The sequence below is a fragment of the Trachurus trachurus genome, assembly GCF_905171665.1.
Source record: "Trachurus trachurus genome assembly, chromosome: 9".
Taxonomy (NCBI): Eukaryota; Metazoa; Chordata; class Actinopteri; order Carangiformes; family Carangidae; genus Trachurus; species Trachurus trachurus.
Window position 1 is genome coordinate 10,268,973 of NC_139895.1, and position 22,545 is coordinate 10,291,517.

The 22,545-nt window shown below is 41.7% G+C and overlaps 1 protein-coding gene across 1 annotated transcript; it reads right to left on the minus strand.

Moving 5' to 3' along the window:
• Positions 1–6,383: 6,383 nt before the first annotated feature.
• On the minus strand, positions 6,384–22,317 carry prodhb (proline dehydrogenase (oxidase) 1b; the record flags this gene model as incomplete). The annotated part of the gene is made up of 14 exons (XM_083979854.1): positions 6,384–7,662; positions 8,730–8,818; positions 8,972–9,070; positions 10,012–10,187; positions 13,678–13,824; positions 14,319–14,411; positions 14,822–14,903; positions 15,374–15,447; positions 15,605–15,721; positions 15,824–15,888; positions 17,208–17,360; positions 17,454–17,488; positions 20,713–20,894; positions 21,952–22,317. The coding sequence occupies 14 exons, from the start codon at positions 22,315–22,317 to the stop codon at positions 7,472–7,474; spliced, it is 1,869 nt and encodes a 622-aa protein (XP_083835980.1). The 3' UTR covers positions 6,384–7,471.
• Between the last annotated feature and the right edge of the window lie 228 nt (positions 22,318–22,545).

Sequence of the window (22,545 nt, forward strand, 5' to 3'; positions counted from 1 at the left end):
ATAATGCATGAAGCTAAAACAAATGCCGGCAGAGAGAAAGAGAAAGGGAAGGGAAAGGTTACAATCTGGAAGTGGGTCAAAACCATAACATTCAGTTTAGCACAGTTTACTTTGGGTTTAGCTCTGTTGCCTTCACCAAAGCACCTTGGCATTATCTCCAACAAATCCAAACATCAATCTGGTCGATCGCTGTTTGTCTGCTCACAGCAGAGCAGCGAGAAAACCAGGCCGGCTGCTCGGCTCCCTCTGCTTTCATCTCAGCATCACTGACTTGAATAAATGTTCCTCCTACTGTTCTGGCATGACAATTGGATCCCCAAACGGAAGAGCACCATATCGTGTTTCCCTGGTATCATGCTATGTTCTATAGGCAGACACACACACACACACACACACACACACACACACACACACATACCTATATATATATTCACTAACACATGCAAGGCAATGAATGGAAATCCACAGGCACACAATGCAGACATAACCAAGCGGGCAAATGCTCGCACATGATAGATAAATAACATCACACAACCTCTGCTTTTGCTTCTGCGAGAGGACATGACACACATCTTACACGCCACATGACAACATTGTGAGATAGATTGTGGTTCCAGCTGACATAAAGCCAACTTGTTTTGGAGTCTGCCCTTACATATTGAACACAGTACGTATACTGCATTGGCACTGAATTCACATATTGAACACAGCTCCTAGGATATTGTTATTATGATTTCCATGCACCTTTTTTATTGGTAGATTCTGTTCTTTTTTAATGTAGTATGTCTTTTTTTGTCTATATGACTCCCAATCCATATAAAAAAGCCGTAATACCATTCATTTTATATGTCCCCAATCTACAGATGTGACCTTCTGTTAGTATAAACCAACATCAACACAGTTAGTCCTTGTGTTCCTGAGTTAACTCTACTTGCTGATAAAAATGATAAACTGTTCGATTTCTTACACTTGTATGAAGACTCTGATTTTGTTTGGTTGATAATATAAAAGTTATTTTGTCGGCATTTTGTTGTTGCATGGCTTTGAAATTATCTTATTCATATTATAAAGCACTAGATTCCTGTGTTCAATCCTTCAAAGGCAAAGAAAAAACCAACACAGTGGATTTGAAGTAAGCTGAAGTAATGTCAGCTTGGATTTCTTTATTATTTTATTTATTATAACTTGATATGTAATTGTACATATATATTGTCTTATCTTTTTTGATCCTTTGATCTATACCATAGCATCTTCATTTGTCACAAATAAAAGCGCACACACGTTCACCGCCCTCACCCACAGAGGCCTGCAGCGCTCTACCTGATATCTACTGTATTATCTTTTCACTCCAGGAAGATGTATGTGTTACCTCTTATCCCAGTTTTGTTGTGTATATACGCACAATATATATACCCACAGACACCATGTAGGTAGAATTGAATTCCGGCGTATACACATGCATGCAGCCACCAGTAAACACTCGACCAAAGTGTGCACACACACCAACATGCTTTTCTTCCCCGGGCATCAGGTAGCCAATTCATCCTGTGATGAGGAATTGTTCTTTTTCTTATTAAAAGAACAGGTGGCCATGAGATAGCAGTCTCATTTTTCACTGCTGCTGCACTCCATGAGTCCAAACTAATGATCAAAACATTGAGCCGCTTCAAATCATCTCTCACCCCAGACTGATAGATATGGGAACTGATGGAAGGAATAGAGTGAGAGTGTGTGCTTGTGTGTGCAGGTGCAGGTGCAGGTGTGTGAGCCTATAAAGTCAGTGCATGAATCTGTGACCGTGCATCCAAAGCTATATGATTTCTCAATGTTTGCATGTGCATCCGTGGCTATGCATGAGCGCCGTGATACATTTGTGTGAAAGCTGTGTCTGTGTGTTTGGGCCAAAGGTGGGAAATCTAAGCCTTCAGGGCGGGTATTTGAACAAGGATGTTTGGCCAGTGGCTGTGACGAATCGCTTGCTCTGCTCTTTTCCACACTGGTGGCAGTTTCCTCTTCAATACACACACACACACACACACACACAAAAAACGCCCATCTTCTTCTTGATTTTTTTTTTTTTTTTTTTCCAGTCATTCGTGCTGCACCATGCTTATCGCTTTCAAAGGGAAAACAGTATGCATCTCAAAGAGAGGAGATGAAAGCGGTTTAATGATCTATAATACATGGGTGCCACTGGCACAGAACAAAAGGTTCATGTGTTGAATGGGATGGGATGGGGGGGGCTGGGGGGGTTGGTGGAAATGGAAGAGTGGAAGAAATCAACTCGTCCACCTAAATTGGGTGACTTTAAAGGGTGAGGATTGGGGGGAGGCTGCTGTCACGGACGGCCTTTGTGGCTTTAATATTTCCTGGACAGCTTTACTCGCCTCCAAATGAGATTAGTAAGAATAAAAATAGTCTGTAATGATAGGTTGAGTGAAAGTGGGGGAAAAAAGAGATAATTTTGGGTGTGTGTGAGGGATGTGAGGTTATTTGCATTTTCTTATTCAGCCCTTCCTGTCACAAAAAACCTGTGATGAATGACAACACTCGTGATTTCAGTGATTTGTGTTTGATAAGCCCAGTGGTGACATCGATGGAGGCGGCAGCACGATGTGGAGCATTTGTCGTCTGAAATGAAAGTGTTTTCCGTCACGCTCGCCTGACAATACGCGGGACAGGAAAACACAAACTTCCCATTCCCATCCCACCCCTTCTTTCTTTCTCTCTCTCTCTCACACCCCCCTCCGCTTTTGATCGTTTGTGCTCTACGTTGTGTTACTCTCTCTTTGGACAGATGAGATTAGTCATCGTCTGTCCCATCTGTTGTGTTTACGACTCATTTGTTTACTCACTGGTTCACATCAGAGCTCGCCGCGGCCAGGGGGATTCCTTCAGCGGCAGGACTCGGTCCAAACTCTGAGGTCAACTTAGCTCACTGATTCATTACGTTTCTCACTAAGTAGCTATGATGAACAACACAGATTCCCTTCATTTCTCCCTGTAATGAAAAGCAAAGTAATGGAAAAATGCCATATGACAGAGCCAAAAGGAGAACTGCAGACCACTTGTGAGTTTTTGACAGTGCTGTTTAGTGAGGTCGGCCAACTGTGTCACCAGCACTGGATCGACTACGCTGTCAAACAGGACTAACAACGGCTAATTCACTAGAAACTGTTTGACAAGTGAAGTAGTTTCTTTGCTACAGGGGAAATAAACGCAAAACATGAATAGCTATAGCTTGACGGGACAGGTGGTGATTTAAAGTAGGCTACTCCTGTAACAGTTTCATATTATGTCGATGAGCAAGACAGACGCAGCTGGAGACTTTAACAGTCAAATAAAAGCCAAACTTGTCCACTGTGATTTTTTGAAATATACGGTATACCAAATGTTGTTTTTCACGTGACTTCCATCATCCTCGCAGGTTTTTTTTCATACCTGTGTGCTAATTCTGGATCACAGGAAGCTTATGATAGATTTTGTATGATGACAGACTTAAAAATAAGAAGAAAATAATAATAAAAAGGAAATAGGCTACAAATAATTAGCAAAGAGCTAATCCTCTGTCTGAGATCACATTCGTCAAAGCTCCTTCAGCTTCAGGCTAAAGCTGGTTTACAGGCTTACAGCTGCTCCTTTGACACACTAAAGAGAGTGAAAGCAAACAAGTCCACATGAACAAATAATGTTAGAGACCAAGGTAAATAGTCACAATACCTTTAGTTGGGGTGCACGTGTTCTAGCTTTGTCTGCAGTGTTGTAGCGGCCTTTCTTCTTAACTTATAGCCACATCAAAGATGAATTTCCACTGCTCTTGCAATGGACAATAAAGCTTTTTTTTCTTCTAAATTCTGATTTCCTGTACATGTTTTGCTATACTGACCCCTAAATGCCTCAATTATCTATTATCTTATCTGAAGTGCTAGCCAGTTAGCTTAGCTCAGCTTGGCTCAAAACCACTTTTACAGGGTGAAGACGCTAAGTTAGCACCAAGAATCCACTGTTTGTTTGTTTTTGCCAAAAGGTATATTCTTGGCCATGTGCCTCGACCTAAACTAACTGGCTGCTTGCTCTAGCTTCATATTTTCTGAACAAAAGAAAAATGCCTTAAACGTCTTTTTTTTTCTAAAGCATGTCTCATTTAGACCTTTGAATGTTTCATTTGTGTTTTTTAGGAGTCAAAGTAGCTCTACCCGACACCTCACATCTTGTTTCATTGATTGGACCTCAGGGTTGATAACCCCTGACTCCAATTAACTTTTGTTAACTCCATTAGTCGAAGTGCAGGATGTGTTTTAATGATGTTTTCTAATAAGGTCAAGAACAACACAATGATTTATGTGTTTTTATTTAGAATATTTTGTGTTTGTTCTTAATTCTTCATAATAACTTTTGCGACTATTTTAGGACAAAGGTTATTTAATTTTTCTTGCCTCTGTGTGTAGATACATATTTCCAATTATTTAGAAACTATTTATCATTTAATTAACCCTAACACTTTCTAGTAGTTGCCTCAGTTGCGCTTTGTTGCTTTACTTTTTCTGTGTACCTTTATTGTTGTGTTGTGTGGCCAATTATTTTCACAGAGGAAATGTCAGTGTCTTGCCAAAAGTTAACAACCCTTTCTCCTTGTTAGACATCTGGGCCGAGTTAGCCTCAGATGTTGGTATAAAATATTGACACGTCTTGCAGCATTTTCACCGACGCCAATATGCAGAGTTATACCGCGCTTGTCATTCTGACTGGCCATGAAGAAATGATGCTGATATCATGTTGCAATGCCAAGAAATACAGTCTAACTTGTCTATAGTTTAAGCAAGATCTCTCCTTTTTGTATTTCCATCCAAACTCCGGTTGTATTTGAACAGGGGAAATGAAATGATTTTTTTTAAACAAAAAGCAGCCACCTGTTGTCATACAGAATACAGCTTATTATGGTGAAAATTGACAAAGCAGCAGAACTGGATTTCCCTGGTAGTGTTGAAGTGGAATAACAGACAAAGGTCAGTCAGCAGGTGGTTAGTTAGTGAGTATTCCTATCATTGCTCCAATAACATGTGGGAGTACACTGATGGACTCACAGATGATTCATTCTGTGGTTCTGCTAAATTGCTGGGGAGATCAAATAACTGAGGTGAATGTTAAGGTGAGGTTACATGAAAAATTGTTTTCATGAATCACTCTACTACTGTATATAGCAAAAATGATTTCTCTAACCTTCCTCTGCTCTCATGGAGTGAAGTAAAGTTTGAACATCATCTCGTACAGTGGGTGTGATTGCAGCCATTCATTTCACTGTGCCCAGACCTGTCTTTTTTTTTTTCATTTCTTTGTATCTCTCAATTTGCAGTCAACAGATGAAAACACACAATATTCCTCGCTGCCTTGAAGCCATCATGTGCTTAATTAGGAGATTAAACGGCAGGGCAATCCATTCATTGTGCTACAATAGAAAACAATCTTTTCAAAATTTAGAAACCTGCAAGAAACAACGCACAACATGTTTTCAAATCAGCGGCCTGTCACAGTGCTTTGAAATGCGCCGGGGCTGCCGTGTGGTCTTGGTGAAAAGCACAAAGTCAAGGGCACAGTTAAACAAACAATCGGGAGACGTCAAAACGTGTGTGCGGTAGAGTAGCCCAGAGAAATCGGTTACGTATATGCCATCCTTCACGTCCCGGCGTTAATACAATGTCAACATTCATTCCATAAAGTAAATTAGCCTCGGCTGACTCTATTACGTGCCTGCGTTTGAATGTGGGCAGAAGTGTTGATAAGTCCCAGAGAATATGCTGAGCCCATGCTGGCTCCAGTCCTGACTGACTTTTTTGGAGCTTGTGTGGAATTTTTTCCAAACTATAATGTGTCCTCTAAATCATCTTCGCAGCTGAAGCTAACCAGGAAAACTCCAGTGTCGTGTAAGAAGGGATTTGTTGGCAAATGTATACCCAACGGCACATCTCACATCAAAAGTCGACTTGATTCTTAATTAAACCGATAGAATACAGCAGCAGTGACAGCTCTGTGGCGCTTTGCCTCAGTAAAACTTAACAGCCACTAAAGTTTCTTCTGAGTAATGATTAATGCATCCAATTTCTGTGATCTGTACTGAGCGTAGCATCATGGGTAATTAAATGATGGTCTACAGAGCACTGACTGCTCTCATAAAATGACAAGGCCATAATTATCATGAAGCTTGGTTACCCTCTGACTCAAATACTAATTGTGTATCAATAACCAAGCTGGATATGTCACAGAATTAAAACCCAAAACAACCCAAGCTTGTACAAACAGCTCGCAGCCATAATATTCAAGTAAATATCATCAAACCCTTCTTTTAATTAAAGTCTCATGAACACTTTGGGTATTGATACAGCAACATATTTATTTATTGGAAAAATTTCACACGTCCATAAGGGCCAACAAAAATAGAAGTACCCTCTCCCAACATATTTACATTATCAAAAATAAGAATATTTAAAAAACATCACAGTAGCATCAAATCAAATGTCAACCCTCTCACCTATCATCTTGCATACAATCTGTCCTGAGAAAACAAAACAACAATCTGTCACACACGCATGCACCTGTATTAAAAAGAGATTCACCCGCTGAATACTCAACACTCGCTCGTAACACCTCAGTGACCAAGAATATAGCTTCCTCCGGTAAATACAATATCACTCAACAGTAGCACTCTGAGAAGAATTGGGATGTGCTGTGAGGAACCATTTATTCTTTCTCACAGATTCATAAACAGGCCATCTTTTTTTCAAACTGGCAAAACAACCTCAACAACACCGCACACAAATATATGTTACAGAGAGGTCTCCACGGGATACGGTGGCGGCTTTCCGAGAGTCAAAAATAATAATATAGGCGGGGAATATTGATGTTTCCTTTACTGCCATTTAAATCAAGCCTGTTATTTTTATTATTGCTGTCCTTCTCCAAGATAAACAGGGTGATAAAAACAGATGTCTGCCCCAGTCCCGTTGACATTTTAGGGAGTCCTTTTGGAGTAGTAAAGATGTCCACTTGATGGATACCAGAGCTCTGTAGACAATGGGAAGACAAAGTGGGGAATGCTTATGGATGCAGAGGGAGATGAGGAAAGGAAGAAATAGAAAGAGCATGGGCAGTGCATGTAAGTAAAAAAAAAAAAAAAAGGTAGAGGTGAGGGTGGGAAACATCAGTCAAGAACAGTATGGGGGAACAGGAAATGCAGAAAAACAGCCGTGGGATGACAGACAAAGAGTGACATGCAGAAACGGTCCGTCAGCAAGAAAACCCCGGGACAGGGGGAGAACAGGAGATACACATCCAGGGAGTGCTGTACTGAGGGGGAGATGGAACAGACAGCCACAGCAGCAGCCGTCAACCAGACAGATATGAAGGAGGAGGGGGAAAAAAAAAACACTCAGCACGTTGACACACTCTCTTCGCTGTCTCCTCCGCTGCGTTTTTTTCAGTACGCTGGTCTGTAGAGAAGATCCCCAGAGGCGAGTCTGCGTTTCAGCTCCTTCCACAGCAGCTCCCTCTCCTTCTGGGCGCCCTTCATGAAGCCTCTGTTCTCCTGGGCTCTCCGAGACAGGTAGGGCATCACCTCATTGACCGGCCCATAGGGGACGTACTTATAGACAGGGAAGCCGGCCTGAGCTGGAGGTGGAGAGAGGATGGGATGGGATGGGATGGGATGCAACAAAAGGAAAAAAAAACAAAAAAAAAAGCTCTTAGAGGACTGAGAAGAATGGCAAAGATGAGGAGGATAAACAGATACATCAGACAGGGTGCAATTCCTCAACGAAACAACCGAGGAGATTTCATCATGAGTGATTGCTACAACCCGTCTAATTAAGCAGGTTTTCAGCATAACGCAGAGACATGCTCATTTTTCTCTATTTGAATTAGAAGAGCTGCTGTTGTCTGTCACTCAGTCTCACATCCTGTGGCTGCTCCGTCAGGGCTTACTCTCTTTTCTCTGTCTTTCCTTTAAAAAAAACAAAAAACTAATCCACAGTTACTCACAAGGCAACAAAACACGATAAAACAAAACAAAGTCATGAAAACAACACTCTGCACCACAGCATATCTGGAAATGAAGTCATGAAAACTTGAGTATAGCATCTTTTAAAAAAACATCTGTGTAGTGAGCAGAAAGAAAAAATAAAGATGTCAACTCTCACTCTGCTGTATTTCATAAAAACTTCATTGTTTCAGGTTTCTTAGACTGCTGCGTCCCCGGAGAAAACAACAAAGAAACATATGTGTCTGTTTACATCAGTGCTGGTCAAGGCTGTTTCAGGTTCAGCCTCACGTTGACAGAGAGCTGCCTGCTGCTGCCACGTCTGTCTTTGACTGACAAACAAAGTGGTGAGAGCCGGCAGCAGCACTTCGTTAAGACAGCTCGTCAATACCGAGGTGTCTCGGTTCATATGTCACGTTACAGGCCGCAGACTGACATGTGCACCCCGTGCGGTGTGTGTGTGTGTGTCTGTCTGTGTGTGATGCACCTGTGTAACTCGGCGGTGTTAGGAGGAGACGCAGCTGGGAGTTCAGATAGAGGAGGATGGCAAACACTGACTCTGCAGAGGCTGCAGTGAAAGTGTCAAATCAACAGCTTTGTGCAGGGGGCAGGAGAGATCAGTGCCTCGTCATTGTCGGGCGGTTTGTGTGCGACAGTGTGTGAGAGTGTGTGAGAGTGTGTCGGTGTGGTGTTTTCTCACCCAATGGGAAACTGATCTGATCACACATGCCCAGGAGTTGACCGAAGTACACCTTGTTCTCTGTGGGAAAGAGACCCAGCTCATTCATTCTGAATGAGGGACAGAGACAGAGAGGGGAGGGGGAGGGGGAGGTGGAGAGGGACACATATATAAATAACTTTGTTTATCCAGAGCCTGTGCTGTATTAAAAAAAAAATCAATTGTGTTTTCAACCGTCTGCTTTGATAGGATTGAAGCCGTACCTCTGTAAGGTGTGTTTCACTGTGTCTTCATTATGGGAAGCGACCATTACGTTGGCATTTCTGTTGAGTGCAATCTCATCCAGCACATAATCCAGACACCTACACAGCCACACACAGGGAGGAACTGTTGTCTGTCAGATGGAAAATACCACAATTCCTCTCTGCTAAACTACGGACTGTAAAATTTAAAACTCTATATGTTTCAGTACATTGTGTGCATAACGCGGCGTGCATAATTCTCACTACTCATCCATACAAATCTTCCTCATTAGCATGATTCATTGTGCAATGCAGAACTACCTCTGCACAACAAAACAGTAAAATTATCCTTAAACACTGTAGAAGCAATGCATTCTGGGAGGCCGTCTGTAATCTGTTTTCCTGCTGGTGTAGCAGTGGTAATATGCATGTACTTAAACACCATCAGGCTGAATCCCACCTCACGCTGTGTCCGTCCTATGTTGATGTTTACCTCCAAATCCAATCGAATGCTTGAGGAGTTTGGCCTTTTCTGCTGTTTTTGTGCAAAAAACATATTGATCTCCACAGGTTGATTTCTTTTTGAGCTTGCCTTAATCCGGGAATGTCAGAAAACGGTTACAACACAGCACCCCCGGAGAGAGCTGGATGGGTTTCAGTAACTTGCACAAGAGCAACTCAACAGGGTGGAAGCTCGCTGCTGACACAACACGATAAAGCCGTAAATACTCAAACTGAAGAACCACTTTCCTAAATTCAAAATCGCTGTGGATTTGTACCTATAAAGTGGGCAGTTTAAATCTGTGAACCACATGGGGGAATTGGAGTGGCACAAGTGGAAATAGTGGTTTTCCCTGGATTTGTTTTTTGTGCAAAAAGCTCAAGTCTAAATTGTCTGCTATCTTAATAGAAAACAGTTCCAGCCGTCACGATAAAGAAATGAGAGCTTGGCTTGGCAAGAAAAAAAAAAAAAAAACGAGATCAAACATTTCAAAGTGCAGGTTTGGAGGTTTGGATGGTTGTCAGCAGCTAACAAGGCAGAAACAAGCCTTGGCTCCCACCTGTGGTACATTCTGTTGGTCGACTCGTAATCAGGGTTAATAGGGTCCTCGTAACCGATCTCATTGGCCCGCTCTCGCTCCTGATACATGTAGGCCCCGCGCACCAGCTTGGCAGCAAAAGACCAGCCCTCCCGCCGTGACAGCTCCACGTCCGCGGTCACATTGTCGTAGGCCTCCTGCAGAACAAGCAGATGAGACGATTCAGTTTTCAGAAAAAGGTCAGTCTTTCTGTTCATTAGGATTAGTAGGCCCTGTTGGTGCTGTTTTCCTAGTGTGGTCCCTTTCCTCTTGTGTGTTTGCTTGTCCCCAATGTTTATGTGTGTGTATGTTAGTGGGTGTGGCCTCCTCTTCCCACCTGTCTCCTTCCGCACCTGATATTCATCTTGCCATCGACACCACATGCCGCTGCTGTATAAAAAGACCAGTCAGCACACGTTTTTTTTTTTTTTTTTTGCCAGATGCTTGGGTCACCCACAGCGGTGCCTTGCTACTTTACTTTTGCCTGCAACTTTGCCCCTTCTCCATCATCCTGCCCAAACTTCTGTGCCTCCTCTCCCCCATCCTTTTCCACTGCTCTACTTCCCATTTTTGGGTTGGAAATAATAATAAAAAAAAAAAACAATTTCACCTTCAACCCCGGGCTCGTGTTCTGCTCTGCAGGTACTGGATCAGAGATTCCTTACAGCTTCGAGTTCGGACGCAGAATTGAGCAATTTATCATATTTCCATTCTTACTAACTACCGCAGATCTAACTTGTCAGCTATTACAGAGCCTAATGAGGTGATAAAACACAATACAGTTAAATTATTCTTATCATGTCAGCCTATCAATTCTACCTGACCACGATTGCCTGCGAGCAAAAAAAAAAAAAGAAGACACTCTGGGACGCAAAGTCAGAGTGATCTTGTAAAACCATCGATGGGTCTCAATTAGTCAAACAGGATTGTGCTGACATCACTCTGTGGTTGCGTTTCTACATAAATTACTCTCATGGGGGATGGAGGGGGGGGCTGATTCTGATATGAGCAACATCAGCAACGTATCATTAACTACAGCAACTAATTGTGACAAAGTGGGGCCCACAGTGTGCCTGTTATTATTCTATTACTTTCATAGCCCCTATGAAACCAAGATCTTGTCGCCCCTCCAATCCAAAGCCCTGGATAAATGATAATATTAGAAGACTAAAAAGAGAATGTAGAAGAGAGGAACGCAAATGGAGGAAAACCAGACTTCAAGTTCATAGACTCTATATGAAGGAGCTATTAGTTTCATTTAACTCACTGGTAAAAAGGGAGAGACTCTCATACTTTTCCAACTTAGTTGCTACGAAAAAACACAACCCAAGAGTTCTCTTCAGCACCATTAATAGTCTAATAAACCCCACCCCAGCTACTGTCTGTGCCACCTCTGCAGAATACTGTGAAACATTTCTGAAATACTTTATTGAAAAGATAGAAAACATCAAGACATCAATTACTCCAGCAAGCTCACCTCAACTCATATCAGAACCCTCAACCATCCATCTGCTAGAAGAATTCACTCCCATTACCCACAGAGACCTGGTTGACATTGTGGCCAGCACTAACCTCACTTCCTGTAAATCAGACATTTTTCCCTCTACGTTTTTTAAAGAGGTTTTTGGAGTCATTGCCCCCTGTCTTCTCAGGATTGTAAATGAATCCCTTCTATCTGGATTGGTCCCAGACTACTTTAAGCAGGCTTGTATTCAGCCCCTTCTCAAGAAACCCGGTCTGGATCCAGCACTTCCCCACAACTATCGTCCCATTTCCAAATTACCTGTAATCTCAAAAATAGTTGAAAAAGTGGTCGCTAAGCAACTCCTAGAAAAAATGGAAGGAAACAATATATTTGACAAATTTCAGTCTGGTTTTAGAAAGAACCATAGCACAGAAACAGCTTTATTAAGGGTAACAAATGACATCCTGATGAGTGCAGATTCTGGAAACATCACTGTCCTCATTTTACTGGACTTGAGCGCAGCATTTGATACAGTAGATCACACAATTCTTCTCAATAGACTCAAAAACATGGTTGGCATAGACGGGACTGCATTTAACTGGTTTTCTTCCTATTTGTCAGACAGGGTATTCAGAGTCACTGTAGACAACTTCAGTTCCTCAACAGCTGTCATGTCATGCGGGGTCCCGCAGGGCTCAGTCCTTGGCCCTATTCTGTTCAGCTTATATATGTTGCCCCTTGGACATATCATCCGCCATTTCACCCCCGTGTCATACCACTGTTATGCTGACGATTCCCAGCTGTATGTCTCACTCCGCCCGGAAAACCACAATAACCTGGACTCTCTACACAGCTGCCTCACTGCCATTAAGGACTGGATGGCCTCCAATTTCCTACAACTCAATACAGATAAAACTGAAGTCCTGGTTATTGGCCCTGATCATTTCTCCAGCAGTATCTCCCCTCACCTTGGACCACTAACAATTAACACGACACAGTCAGCACGGAACTTGGGAGTCATATTTGACCAGCAACTCAACTTCAACCAGCACATTAAAAGCCTTGTTCAGTCCTGCTACATACAAATTAGAAACATCGCCAAAGTCAAACCAATGCTCCCCAGAAACATACTCGAACAGCTCATCCACACCCTCATCTTTTCCCGCCTGGACTACTGTAATTCCTTGTTCACTTGCCTAAATGATGCAGCAATTAACAGATTACAGTTGGTACAAAATACGGCGGCAAGACTACTCACAAACACCCGACGCAGTGAACACATCACCCCAGTCCTCGCAACTTTACACTGGCTCCCTGTCCGTTACAGAATTCAGTTCAAAATCCTCTTAACTACATACAAATCCCTTCATGGTCTAGCTCCACTGTACATCTCAGAACTCTTAACCCCGTATGTAGCATCAAGATCCCTCAGATCTAAAAATCAGATGTTGCTAGTTGTCCCACGTTCAAAACTCAGGACTAAGGGAGATCGTGCCTTTTCTGTTTTAGCTCCATTGCTGTGGAACAAGCTCCCCCTCGGCATCAGATCAGCTGAGTCTGTGCATCATTTTAAAAAGCTTTTAAAAACCCACATGTACCGACTGGCATTTGTGCAATAATCTTAATGTTTTTTTTTTTTTTTTTTTCTCTCTCTCTCTATTGTCTTATTCATTTCCACTATTTTATCTTATGCCTGTTTACTATTTTTCTGTATGATGTTTTCTTACTTTCTAATTGCTTTGTTGTTTCAATGATATTGTATTTGTATTTTGTGAAGCACCTTGTAACCTTGGTTTTGAAAGGTGCTATAGAAATAAAGTTTATTATTATTATTATTATTATTAAACGTGTCATTTTTTATTTCACGATAACACTGTATGTTATCTGTGACGAATATAGCAGGGCCACGTCCTTTAAATATAATTTGAAAAAGAATGATTGACACTCCACTGCAACTTTAAGACAGCCTTTCAATCGGAAGAGCAAATTGAAAATAAAAGTAAAGCACTACATTTCTGACCAACACCGTGTAATGTGATTGCAGAAGTTACACAGTATATAACAGTGTGGTCTTAATCCAGAGAGTTACAGCTGCATACTGTGATTGCATGATGTGTGTGTGTGTGTGTGCAGTCAGCAGTGACAGACTGGAACATCTGGTATTTATTTCCAGCTGTTCTTACCTTCAGGTAGCACTGGTATGTGTTGAAGATGACAGGCTTCTCTCTGTTGTAGATCCTCTGCATTTCCACTGTCAGTCTGTTGATGGCTGGCTGGAGGTAGGTCTGCTCCGCATCCACCATCAAGCGAACGCCGTTCTCCAGGGCATGCTGGGACGAGGAAGAGCTCATTAATTTGGTATAAATCACGTAATCACAGTGTTTGTTAATCCAACGTTTCATTAAATATAGCTGAATTAATGAAACTCTTTTTAACTAAACAAATGTGATCAGTGCTTTTGTCCACACATACATGCTGATTTTTGAAATTCATATTAAAACTAGAGAATGCATTTCCTAAAGGAAATACGGGTGAATGCTGAAAGCTGAATGAGCTGAATAAATTATTGAAACAATGCTGCATTAAGTGAAGAAATTGCTGAATCAATCTTGAAAATAACACAATAGCTTACACTATTCAGAATGAATATACAGTATATACATATTGATAACTGTAGGCCTATGTATACTGTAACATGCCAGCATGTTGATAAACTTGTCCCACAGTATGCACTTGGTTCTTGCTGATTAAACACAAATGCATTTGCTATGTACTAATTACCCGCAGTGATCATTCCTCATGTTGGTAGTTGGTGTGATATTACCTTGGCTAAGATCTCCATACGCTGTAATATCCTCTTCAGTTGTTCCTCCTCCTCTGCAGTGAACTTCTCCAGCAGAGGCTCCAGCTCACCTTGCTGAGCAAAATCCCCAGGAGAAAATATACAGCATGAGATGCTAATGAACCCGGTATCACACAGCATGAAACCTGTCAGTGTTTCTTATTATATTCTTCGCCCTTCAGCCGCCTTCAGTCCAAGGTCAAACAGATACGTCGAGGCCAACGTGCACAAAGTTTGTAGAGCCAATAATTAGCCAGTATCTACATTCATGCAGCATCACTGCTATCCGGTCAACTTCCCTGCCTGTGTTGTAAATTAAATAGGCTATATAACATTTTTTTGGGGGGGGAAACCAGCAAGTCGGTTGTCATCTCCATCAAGGGAGTTTGGGTCTTGAATCATATTTAAAGATTAAGTGTGTTTTTTTGCTGGCTGCATTTTTCATCTGGGTTATTGCCGCTGTCTGTCAGTGTTATGCGACTGACCTTTACATTCGGGACAACCAGGAGGTCTGATGTCTTTGTCCTGTCATCTATGAGGCTGTTCCAGTCGAGCATGTCGATGCTCCTGTCAGGGCAGAGGACAGACAGGTGGTGTGGCAACAGCGCATCAGTGATTCTTAAATATTATTAGTATTATCTTGTTTTAAGGAAATGCACTGCCATAGAAAAATAACTTCAATGTAACATGATAGTTTTCCTTACTTATAAAAACAATCAGAGGTGTTCTATCTCTATTGTCACTAATTACTGTATGCAGAAAAATTACTTCATATTTTAAATAACAACTATGATAATGTGCGATAACAAGAACAGATACGATAAAATATGCTTTGTTGTTGTTTTGCATGTTGATACAAAGGTGGTGATTTAATGGTGTGATTAAATAATGTCAAGTGTAACTACAGCAAAAAACATCACAATCCATTAGGACACTATTTTATCAGTTTAATTTTCCTCTAAAGTGCATTGAATATAAAATATCAGCTCATTTGCGACACTCATTTGTCCTGTGTATATTCCTGTGCTCTTTCTTACCCTTGTATTTCCTCCTTCCTGCCAGTGAACCAGCCATGGTAGTCGCCCTTTGCACCCACTTTGGTCAAGAATTCCTACATAGATATATAAAGATCTGAGCACTGCACTGTAGCAACAGCTGTAACAATGTACTCACACTGTGCATGTCATAGAAGTGCACTGTATATGATGTATCACTGTAATTAAACATCAGCAGCATAAAACTAGAGGACAGGGGGGAGAGAAAGATACCTGAAGTTGTTTCAGCTCCAGCCGCTGCTCTAAGGCTTCCATGCCGTCTTTCTCCTGCTGTGACGCCAGGAAGTTGAAAAATCGCTGCCATTTCACTAGGATCTCTGAGAACTGGAGCTTTTTTTTTTTTTTTTAAATGTATATAAAAGCACAATGTTAGTGTATTCTACCGTGTCAGCAGGAGAATCTGTGAGCTTTTAATCAGGCCTCTGTGCCTACCAGAAACTCAGGTCGTCCTAGAGCAGTCATTTTGATTGCAGAGAAACCATCCATTGAACTCCCACCTACAGGATTATCATGACAGCAGATGCATGTTGGAGTAATGAGATTAGAATATTTAAAAATAGCCTATAATAAAATAATAATTAAAAATAATTTTACATAGCAAGTGTTTCACAAAAAGTAAAAAAAAAAAAAAAAAAAAAAAAAAACGTTAAGGTCTCAGAGGAGAGACACCAGATGGGCCCAATAAGACTGGGGTTTGTATCCAAGTCAGAGCTATAATATAATAAGGCCATATGGCTAGTATGTTGCCTGGGTCAACAAAAGAAGAAGAGTTTATTATTATTACCAAGCTGATGTCAAAGTCCAATACATTTTCTGTTTTCTCGCCTCCTCAAATTCATTCTCCGTAGGATTTTTTTTATATTCTGCAGAGAAAAGAAATACCACACCAATCCTGATCGAGCCCCATGTTTTGAAATATAATTTGCCCGGGTCGTCTCAAAGCTGTAGGAGGAATAGTGAACTGAAATTTGAAGCTGAAGCTGAATAATGAAAGGAAAAAGAAGAAGGAACACACAGGATAACAGTGCCTCTGAGCGTTAGCCCCATGGTATTAATTAAAGACTTTCACAAAGCAGTTTTTAAGATGTGACTTAAAAGCAGTAACAGGTTCAGCAGGTAAATTGTTCCCCAGTTTGGGTTCTTGGTCTGCAAATGCTCGATTAGTAGCAAGACATGTTCTGGGATCGAGCAGCAGACCGCTGCCTGCAGATCTGAGGAGATGGCCAAACTCATAAGGGATTAAAAAGGTCCTTGATGTAGTTTGTAGGTGGATAATGCAAGGCTTTAATTAAATACAAATACAAAAAGTAATAGGTGGCCAGTGGAGGAAGGCTAAGATGGGGTAACTCATTTTCTAGAGACCATGAGGATTCCTGTAACTGCATTTTTCAAGTAATTGCAGTCCCTACAGTAATCTATCTGAGAAGAAAAACACGGAGGACCTTACTGTATGTGAATCATTAAAATATAAATCATTTTGAGGTGCAGGAAACATGGACTTTTCATGGACTTCTTTCTTCACCTGGCCGTTAAAATTGAGTCAAAAAAAAGGACAGGCATGATTTCTAGCTGTAAACATAAACAAACAAGGCTCCGAGTTGACTAACAATACTACCAGAAGAGCCAAGTGATGCGAACATGAGGATGTCTGTCTTGTCGTCATTCATTTGAGAAAATTTGGAGAAATCCATCTTAAAATATCAGCGAGACAGAGCATGAGCTGGATGAAGCTGCCAGATATAAACCAGCATAGAGCTGACAGACGCATTGTAGACATGTTCTGTATAATAGATGTAGTTTACTCTCTGTTTATTACCAGATGCTTTGATGCATTTGATGAAGGTTTCCATATGCTGGTCACATTTGGCCTCATCAGCATGGAGATACGTGTGGGCTGCTGCGGTCACTCCCCCACCGTGGTCCCCAAACTGTTTATGTGCTTTATGTTTCGTCTCTCCGAGGTCCGTGCCTGAAGGTGAAAGCATATTTGTATGCTTATTACTTATAATTACATCATATACTGTACCCACAAATGGGAACAAAACAAGGCAGCTGAGCTTACCTATGCTCTCTTTCTCTGCAGTGGCTGCACATGAGCTGCAATAAAAGAAGAAATGCAAGAGGATAAAGTGAATGAGTGTGCGCTGACTTTGGGAAATATTAAGACGTGTTTGTTGCATCATGATTACGGCAAAGCGTCAAAACACTTTGAGAGTTCAATTTGGGAACTAATAGTTTGTTTTGTGAAAACGTTGGCCTTGTGGCAATGGGATGCCAGAGGCCGTCTCTGTGTGTAGTGACGCTATACATGCTGAACTGTCCCGCTGTCAGCCCGCTGACCCTACACAGAGGGCAGCTGTAGCTTCACTCCACACTTGACATACCCCGGCCCACCCCCCTTCATCACAACGCACTGGGATCTCGTGTAACTATCAGATGACTGAGCAGGAAGCATGCGGGTCACCAGAGACCTCAGCAGGTTTCAAAGCCGGGAAAAACAAAGACAGTTATCTTCTTTGAACATTACATTTGTCAGACACTTTGACTGTAGAAATGAAGTGTGACAAAGCTGCAATGTCGTAAACACATTCTACTTATTTGCATATTCTCTTTTAATCTAAAATGTCAAATCGTCATTCAGGCAGAGGACACATTACTAATCGTTTTGATATTCAAACGACATTTCAAGTAATTTATACTGTATATATATATATATACCCTATCTAAAAGAAAAACCCAACAAAACAATGTTAAAGTTACGGGGACAATTTACCGCGTGCAGTGTCTTATTAAAAGCCCATAATTTCTGAGATTTAAAGGGACTACTAGGAGTTTTGGAAAGCGAAGTGTTTTCACACTACATTTCCCATGAGCCTCTGCACATGTGGTGAAATTCTTGCACCGGCACAAGACGGACGAACTCTTGAAAGCATTTGCCAAGAATGTTTTCATTAATCAAGAACGTAAACGATGTCAACTAGTGATCCGGTGGCGTTATTCCCATGACCCGCCGGGCAGCGTCCGGGAAACCGAAACTAGGAAATGCTGGGCGAGTCGACCACTAAATAATAATATCAAAATAACTATAAAGACAAAACAATATATTTATCGAAAATGGACCATAATGTAGATTCATCCACATTAATATGAGACTCTTTTAAAACCAAAAGCAAATTCCTCGGGGTCTCTTTAAAATACTGGTCTGAAAAAAACATATTACAAAAAGATAAGACTTTATGCTCTGGGAACATGTGACGGCTTCATAAATAATGAAATAGCTGTGAACATTTTTCATCAATAATGAAAAGAATCATGAGTTGGAATTGATCCAAAGAAGAAAGAAGGAAACCAATCCCACAGTTTTGAGTTGTATTGAATAGCTTGTGTTATTAACCCTGTTGTTAAAGCCTCCAGCGAGATTAGTATCAGGTATACACATGACATGAATTTTATTCCAGCTATTTTCTGTGTGTGTGACACTGCCAGGAATTACAATCAGGCTGGAAACTGTGATTTAAAAGATAATAAATAACCCATTATATTTGGTAATGAATTTGACTACCAGCACAAAATATTAGTTATTGACAGCTTTGTTACAGCAGTGTCAGAACCAGCATTAAAAAGCATTAATCAAGTATTATGGCCTATGAATCTGAAAGCTGGGACTGGTGAGTATAATGTTCTCAGTATCTCAAAGCCAGGCCTCTGTTCCTTATGTCTTCTTTCTGTTGCAAGGAACTGACTAATGCTGTTGTTGCTATCTTGACAGATCATTGGAGTGCCTGTCAAACCCTGCTGTCTGAGATCAAGCTGACTTAATATGTCTTGTCCTCCATCCTCCAGGTTTGAAGGTGTATGTTCGGCAAACAAAAGCTTTCTAGGCTGAGGTCTGATGCCTCTTTTGATGTTTCTGAGCAGGCAACTCCGAGACAAAGTAGATAAAAAAGCTGAACGGTGATATCTTGTTACTGGTGATATTGTAGAAAAAAAGAGGGGGAAAAAAACCTACACTGAGCTAAGGTACAAGAAGGGTCAAAAAAGTCATAGCAAAGGGCTTGGCTGGGAGCTTTATCGCATTTCAAAATGTGATAACGCTACAGTAATAGAGGATGTTCTGTCTGGCATAAGGTGACATTGCAGTCGGCTGTCACTCTGTGTCTGCAGACAGATACGTTAATATACTGCCTAACAGCTTTGTTTATTTACTGCATCTGGCTTGTATATAGAAACAGAGCTGTTCTGTTGTGTGTAAAAGGTTAAGGAGGTTATTTAAGGCTGGGTTTTATACTTATGCTAAGTAAATCTGACAAGTGCACTTTTTTCACATCAATGAAATGGACATTAAATAAATTAACTTTGGGAAATCTTATTCGCTGGTTTGACTGTGAGCCAACTCCTAAATGGGCCAAAATGTGCAGCTTTTATTTTGGACACTGAGATGTCCTAATTACTCACAATGCATGAACGCCCATAGCACAGACTAACTAACTTTTCTGCTGCTGCTGCTGCTGCTGCTTGAATGAGATGAGGTCTGTACTGCCATCCAAATTTACATCAGACCTCAGATCAGATAGCCACCGCCTTGTGCTCTGCATGTGATAGGATTCCTCACATGTGAGAAAGTCCCCAGAGCCAACCAATCCAGAACAGGGGGCCACGGCCGAGCCAGCAAATCATGTTGTTATAAAAGGAGTTAACGTCCTGGGTGGTTATGAAGGTAAATCTATTTTTGGCATCAAATGAGAGGAAAGTTTTAAACTGTGCCAAACACTGACAAGGCAGGCAGCTCTTTTACATGTTAAAGGGATAGTTCAACATTTTGACAAATTGGCCCATTGCCATAATCCTTGTAGTCTTAGCAGTAGGTTTGTTACCTTTAATTGTTGGTGCAAGCTATTTTTAAAACAAGTTGTTGTAGAGTTGTTTTCGAGGCAAATGCAGAGACTGCTTGCCGGAAAACTACCGGAAAACGCTCATCAGCGGTTTTGCATGAATTTAACTCGAAAACGACTCTGTCAGGTAACGTTCTGTTATTATCTCATAGCGTGGTGAATGTGCAGGTCACAACTTGTCCACCAGAGCGTTTTGGAGTTGTTGGATTGTGTATTTGATGAGTTTGATGAGGGAAACCAAGAAATCCCATGAGCGTCCGTATAGCGTAGCTCTGAGCAGCTTGCGGCTCTGCTCCGCCGTTCTAAAAATAGCTTGCACCGACAATTAAAGGTAACGAACGTACTGCTATGACTATAGGGATTATGGCAATGGGCCAATTTGCCAAAATGTTGAACTATCCCTGTATGGTAATAACAAAAGTGTCGTACTCGCTGATGTCTTCCTCGACGCTGTAGTCAAGAACAGAACCGACGCCGAAGGCCTGATTCTTCTGGATGAGCGGTCTGATGGCCTTGGAGTCCTCACCGGCTACAAACTGACCGTAAAATGTCATCTTCATGAACTGGTTGAAGGCTCTCTGGCCCATGACCTTCTTACCAAGATCCATAATCTGAACAGAAAAAGAAAGGACATTATTACCACATTAGACAGGTTTAGGATATAGGATATACCTATATGCTTAACATCATTTGAGCCTAGTCTTTGTGAGTCATAAATGCCCCAGAAAATATAGGTCAGGCCGTGTCTGGGCATGTTTTGAAGGCAACAGGTTTATCTATCAGACTATAGGAAAGGCGACAGGCAGCAAGTTGATCTTTGAAGAGCATAGAATTCAAATCATGCAGGCCTCTCAACTCCTCACTCTGCATTCGATCTTTCCACTTGCTGTCTCTAGTTTCCACTGACTCCGTGGAGGTTACAAAGTGTGGAAAGTACATGAATGCATCGCAGCATGGACATACGGTATGGGTTAAGGTGTACGTGTCTTGTTCTTGTATATACATTATTCTACAGTAAAAGGTTACTGCCACTGTAGCCTATAGGTTACGTAACTAAAGGCCGGCATGCTTGGAAAAACAGATTGTAACCTGAGATGTGGGTGTTACACTTGAGCCTGAGGCACAAACAGTGTCTGCGGCTTGAAAACACAGACTCGCGGCACTCAGCAGCATAAGGTCTGTTGTTCAGACTTGGCAAAGCAAATGCAGTTTCCTTTTGAATGCAACATATTATCACCATAAATGTAGTGATATCTCTCTATCAGGAAAGCTCTACCAAAATGGCATACTGTATCATGGTCTTATGTAAACATTAGGGTTATTATTATCAGTTACAGTTCCAACTGCCATGCATTTTATGAATTTGCTCTAGGTTATAAAGTCACCAGACAACTTTTCTAGTATTTTCTGGTTCCTTTTTTTGTTCTGGCACCTGCTTTTAACCATGATGTCAACCTCCCTCTCTCCTCTGTGCTGTGTGAACATGTCACACTGGAGTAAACAAGTGCGCTAAACTTTATTATTACACTGCCATTATTATTATTATTATTATTAGGCTTATTACCGAGGAGTTTCACCTGCACAACTGTGCATTAGTAAGTGTTGTCATGGTTACTGTAGACTACAGGTTGCACGGTTAAAACTAACGTGTGATAATGATGTAATTACCTCTTTATTTTTATCAACCAGGAAGTCATAGGAGCAGAGTTTGAAAACCACCAAACTTCGGAGCAGCTCTAATGAGTCTTTGCTCTTATAGGCCTCCTGGCTCCGGTCAAAGTCGACCACCAAAGTGCCGGTGTTGGTTCCGTCTCCCCCTCCTCCTCCGTCATGTTGCCGAGCGCCTCCCCGGCTGCTGCTGTCCTGGTCCGGCTGCTGCTGCTCCGTCTGCGGGGTGGAGGTGGAGGTGGAGGAGGTGACGGTAGACCGCAGTCGTCGGCTGGAGAGTAGCCATGATTTGAGGGAAGAAGTCTCCGCCGCCGCCGACCCTGTCCCTGTCCGCGTCAACGCTGGAGCGGCTCTGACATGAAACATCAGCCTGGAAGAGGTAGAGATACACCATAGATAGACCATAATAATAATAATATGACGCCGCTGACTGACTGTCCGACCGGGGGACACAGTTGCTAAGTGTAAACACTCCTCCGCGTGCCAAACAGTCAAATTAGCATCATTTGGTTGGTGGAGAACCTGTGACGTAAGAGTTTAGTTTCTCGCTCCCTAAACTTTTTTTTTTTTTCACTCACCTGCACAGGTGCACAC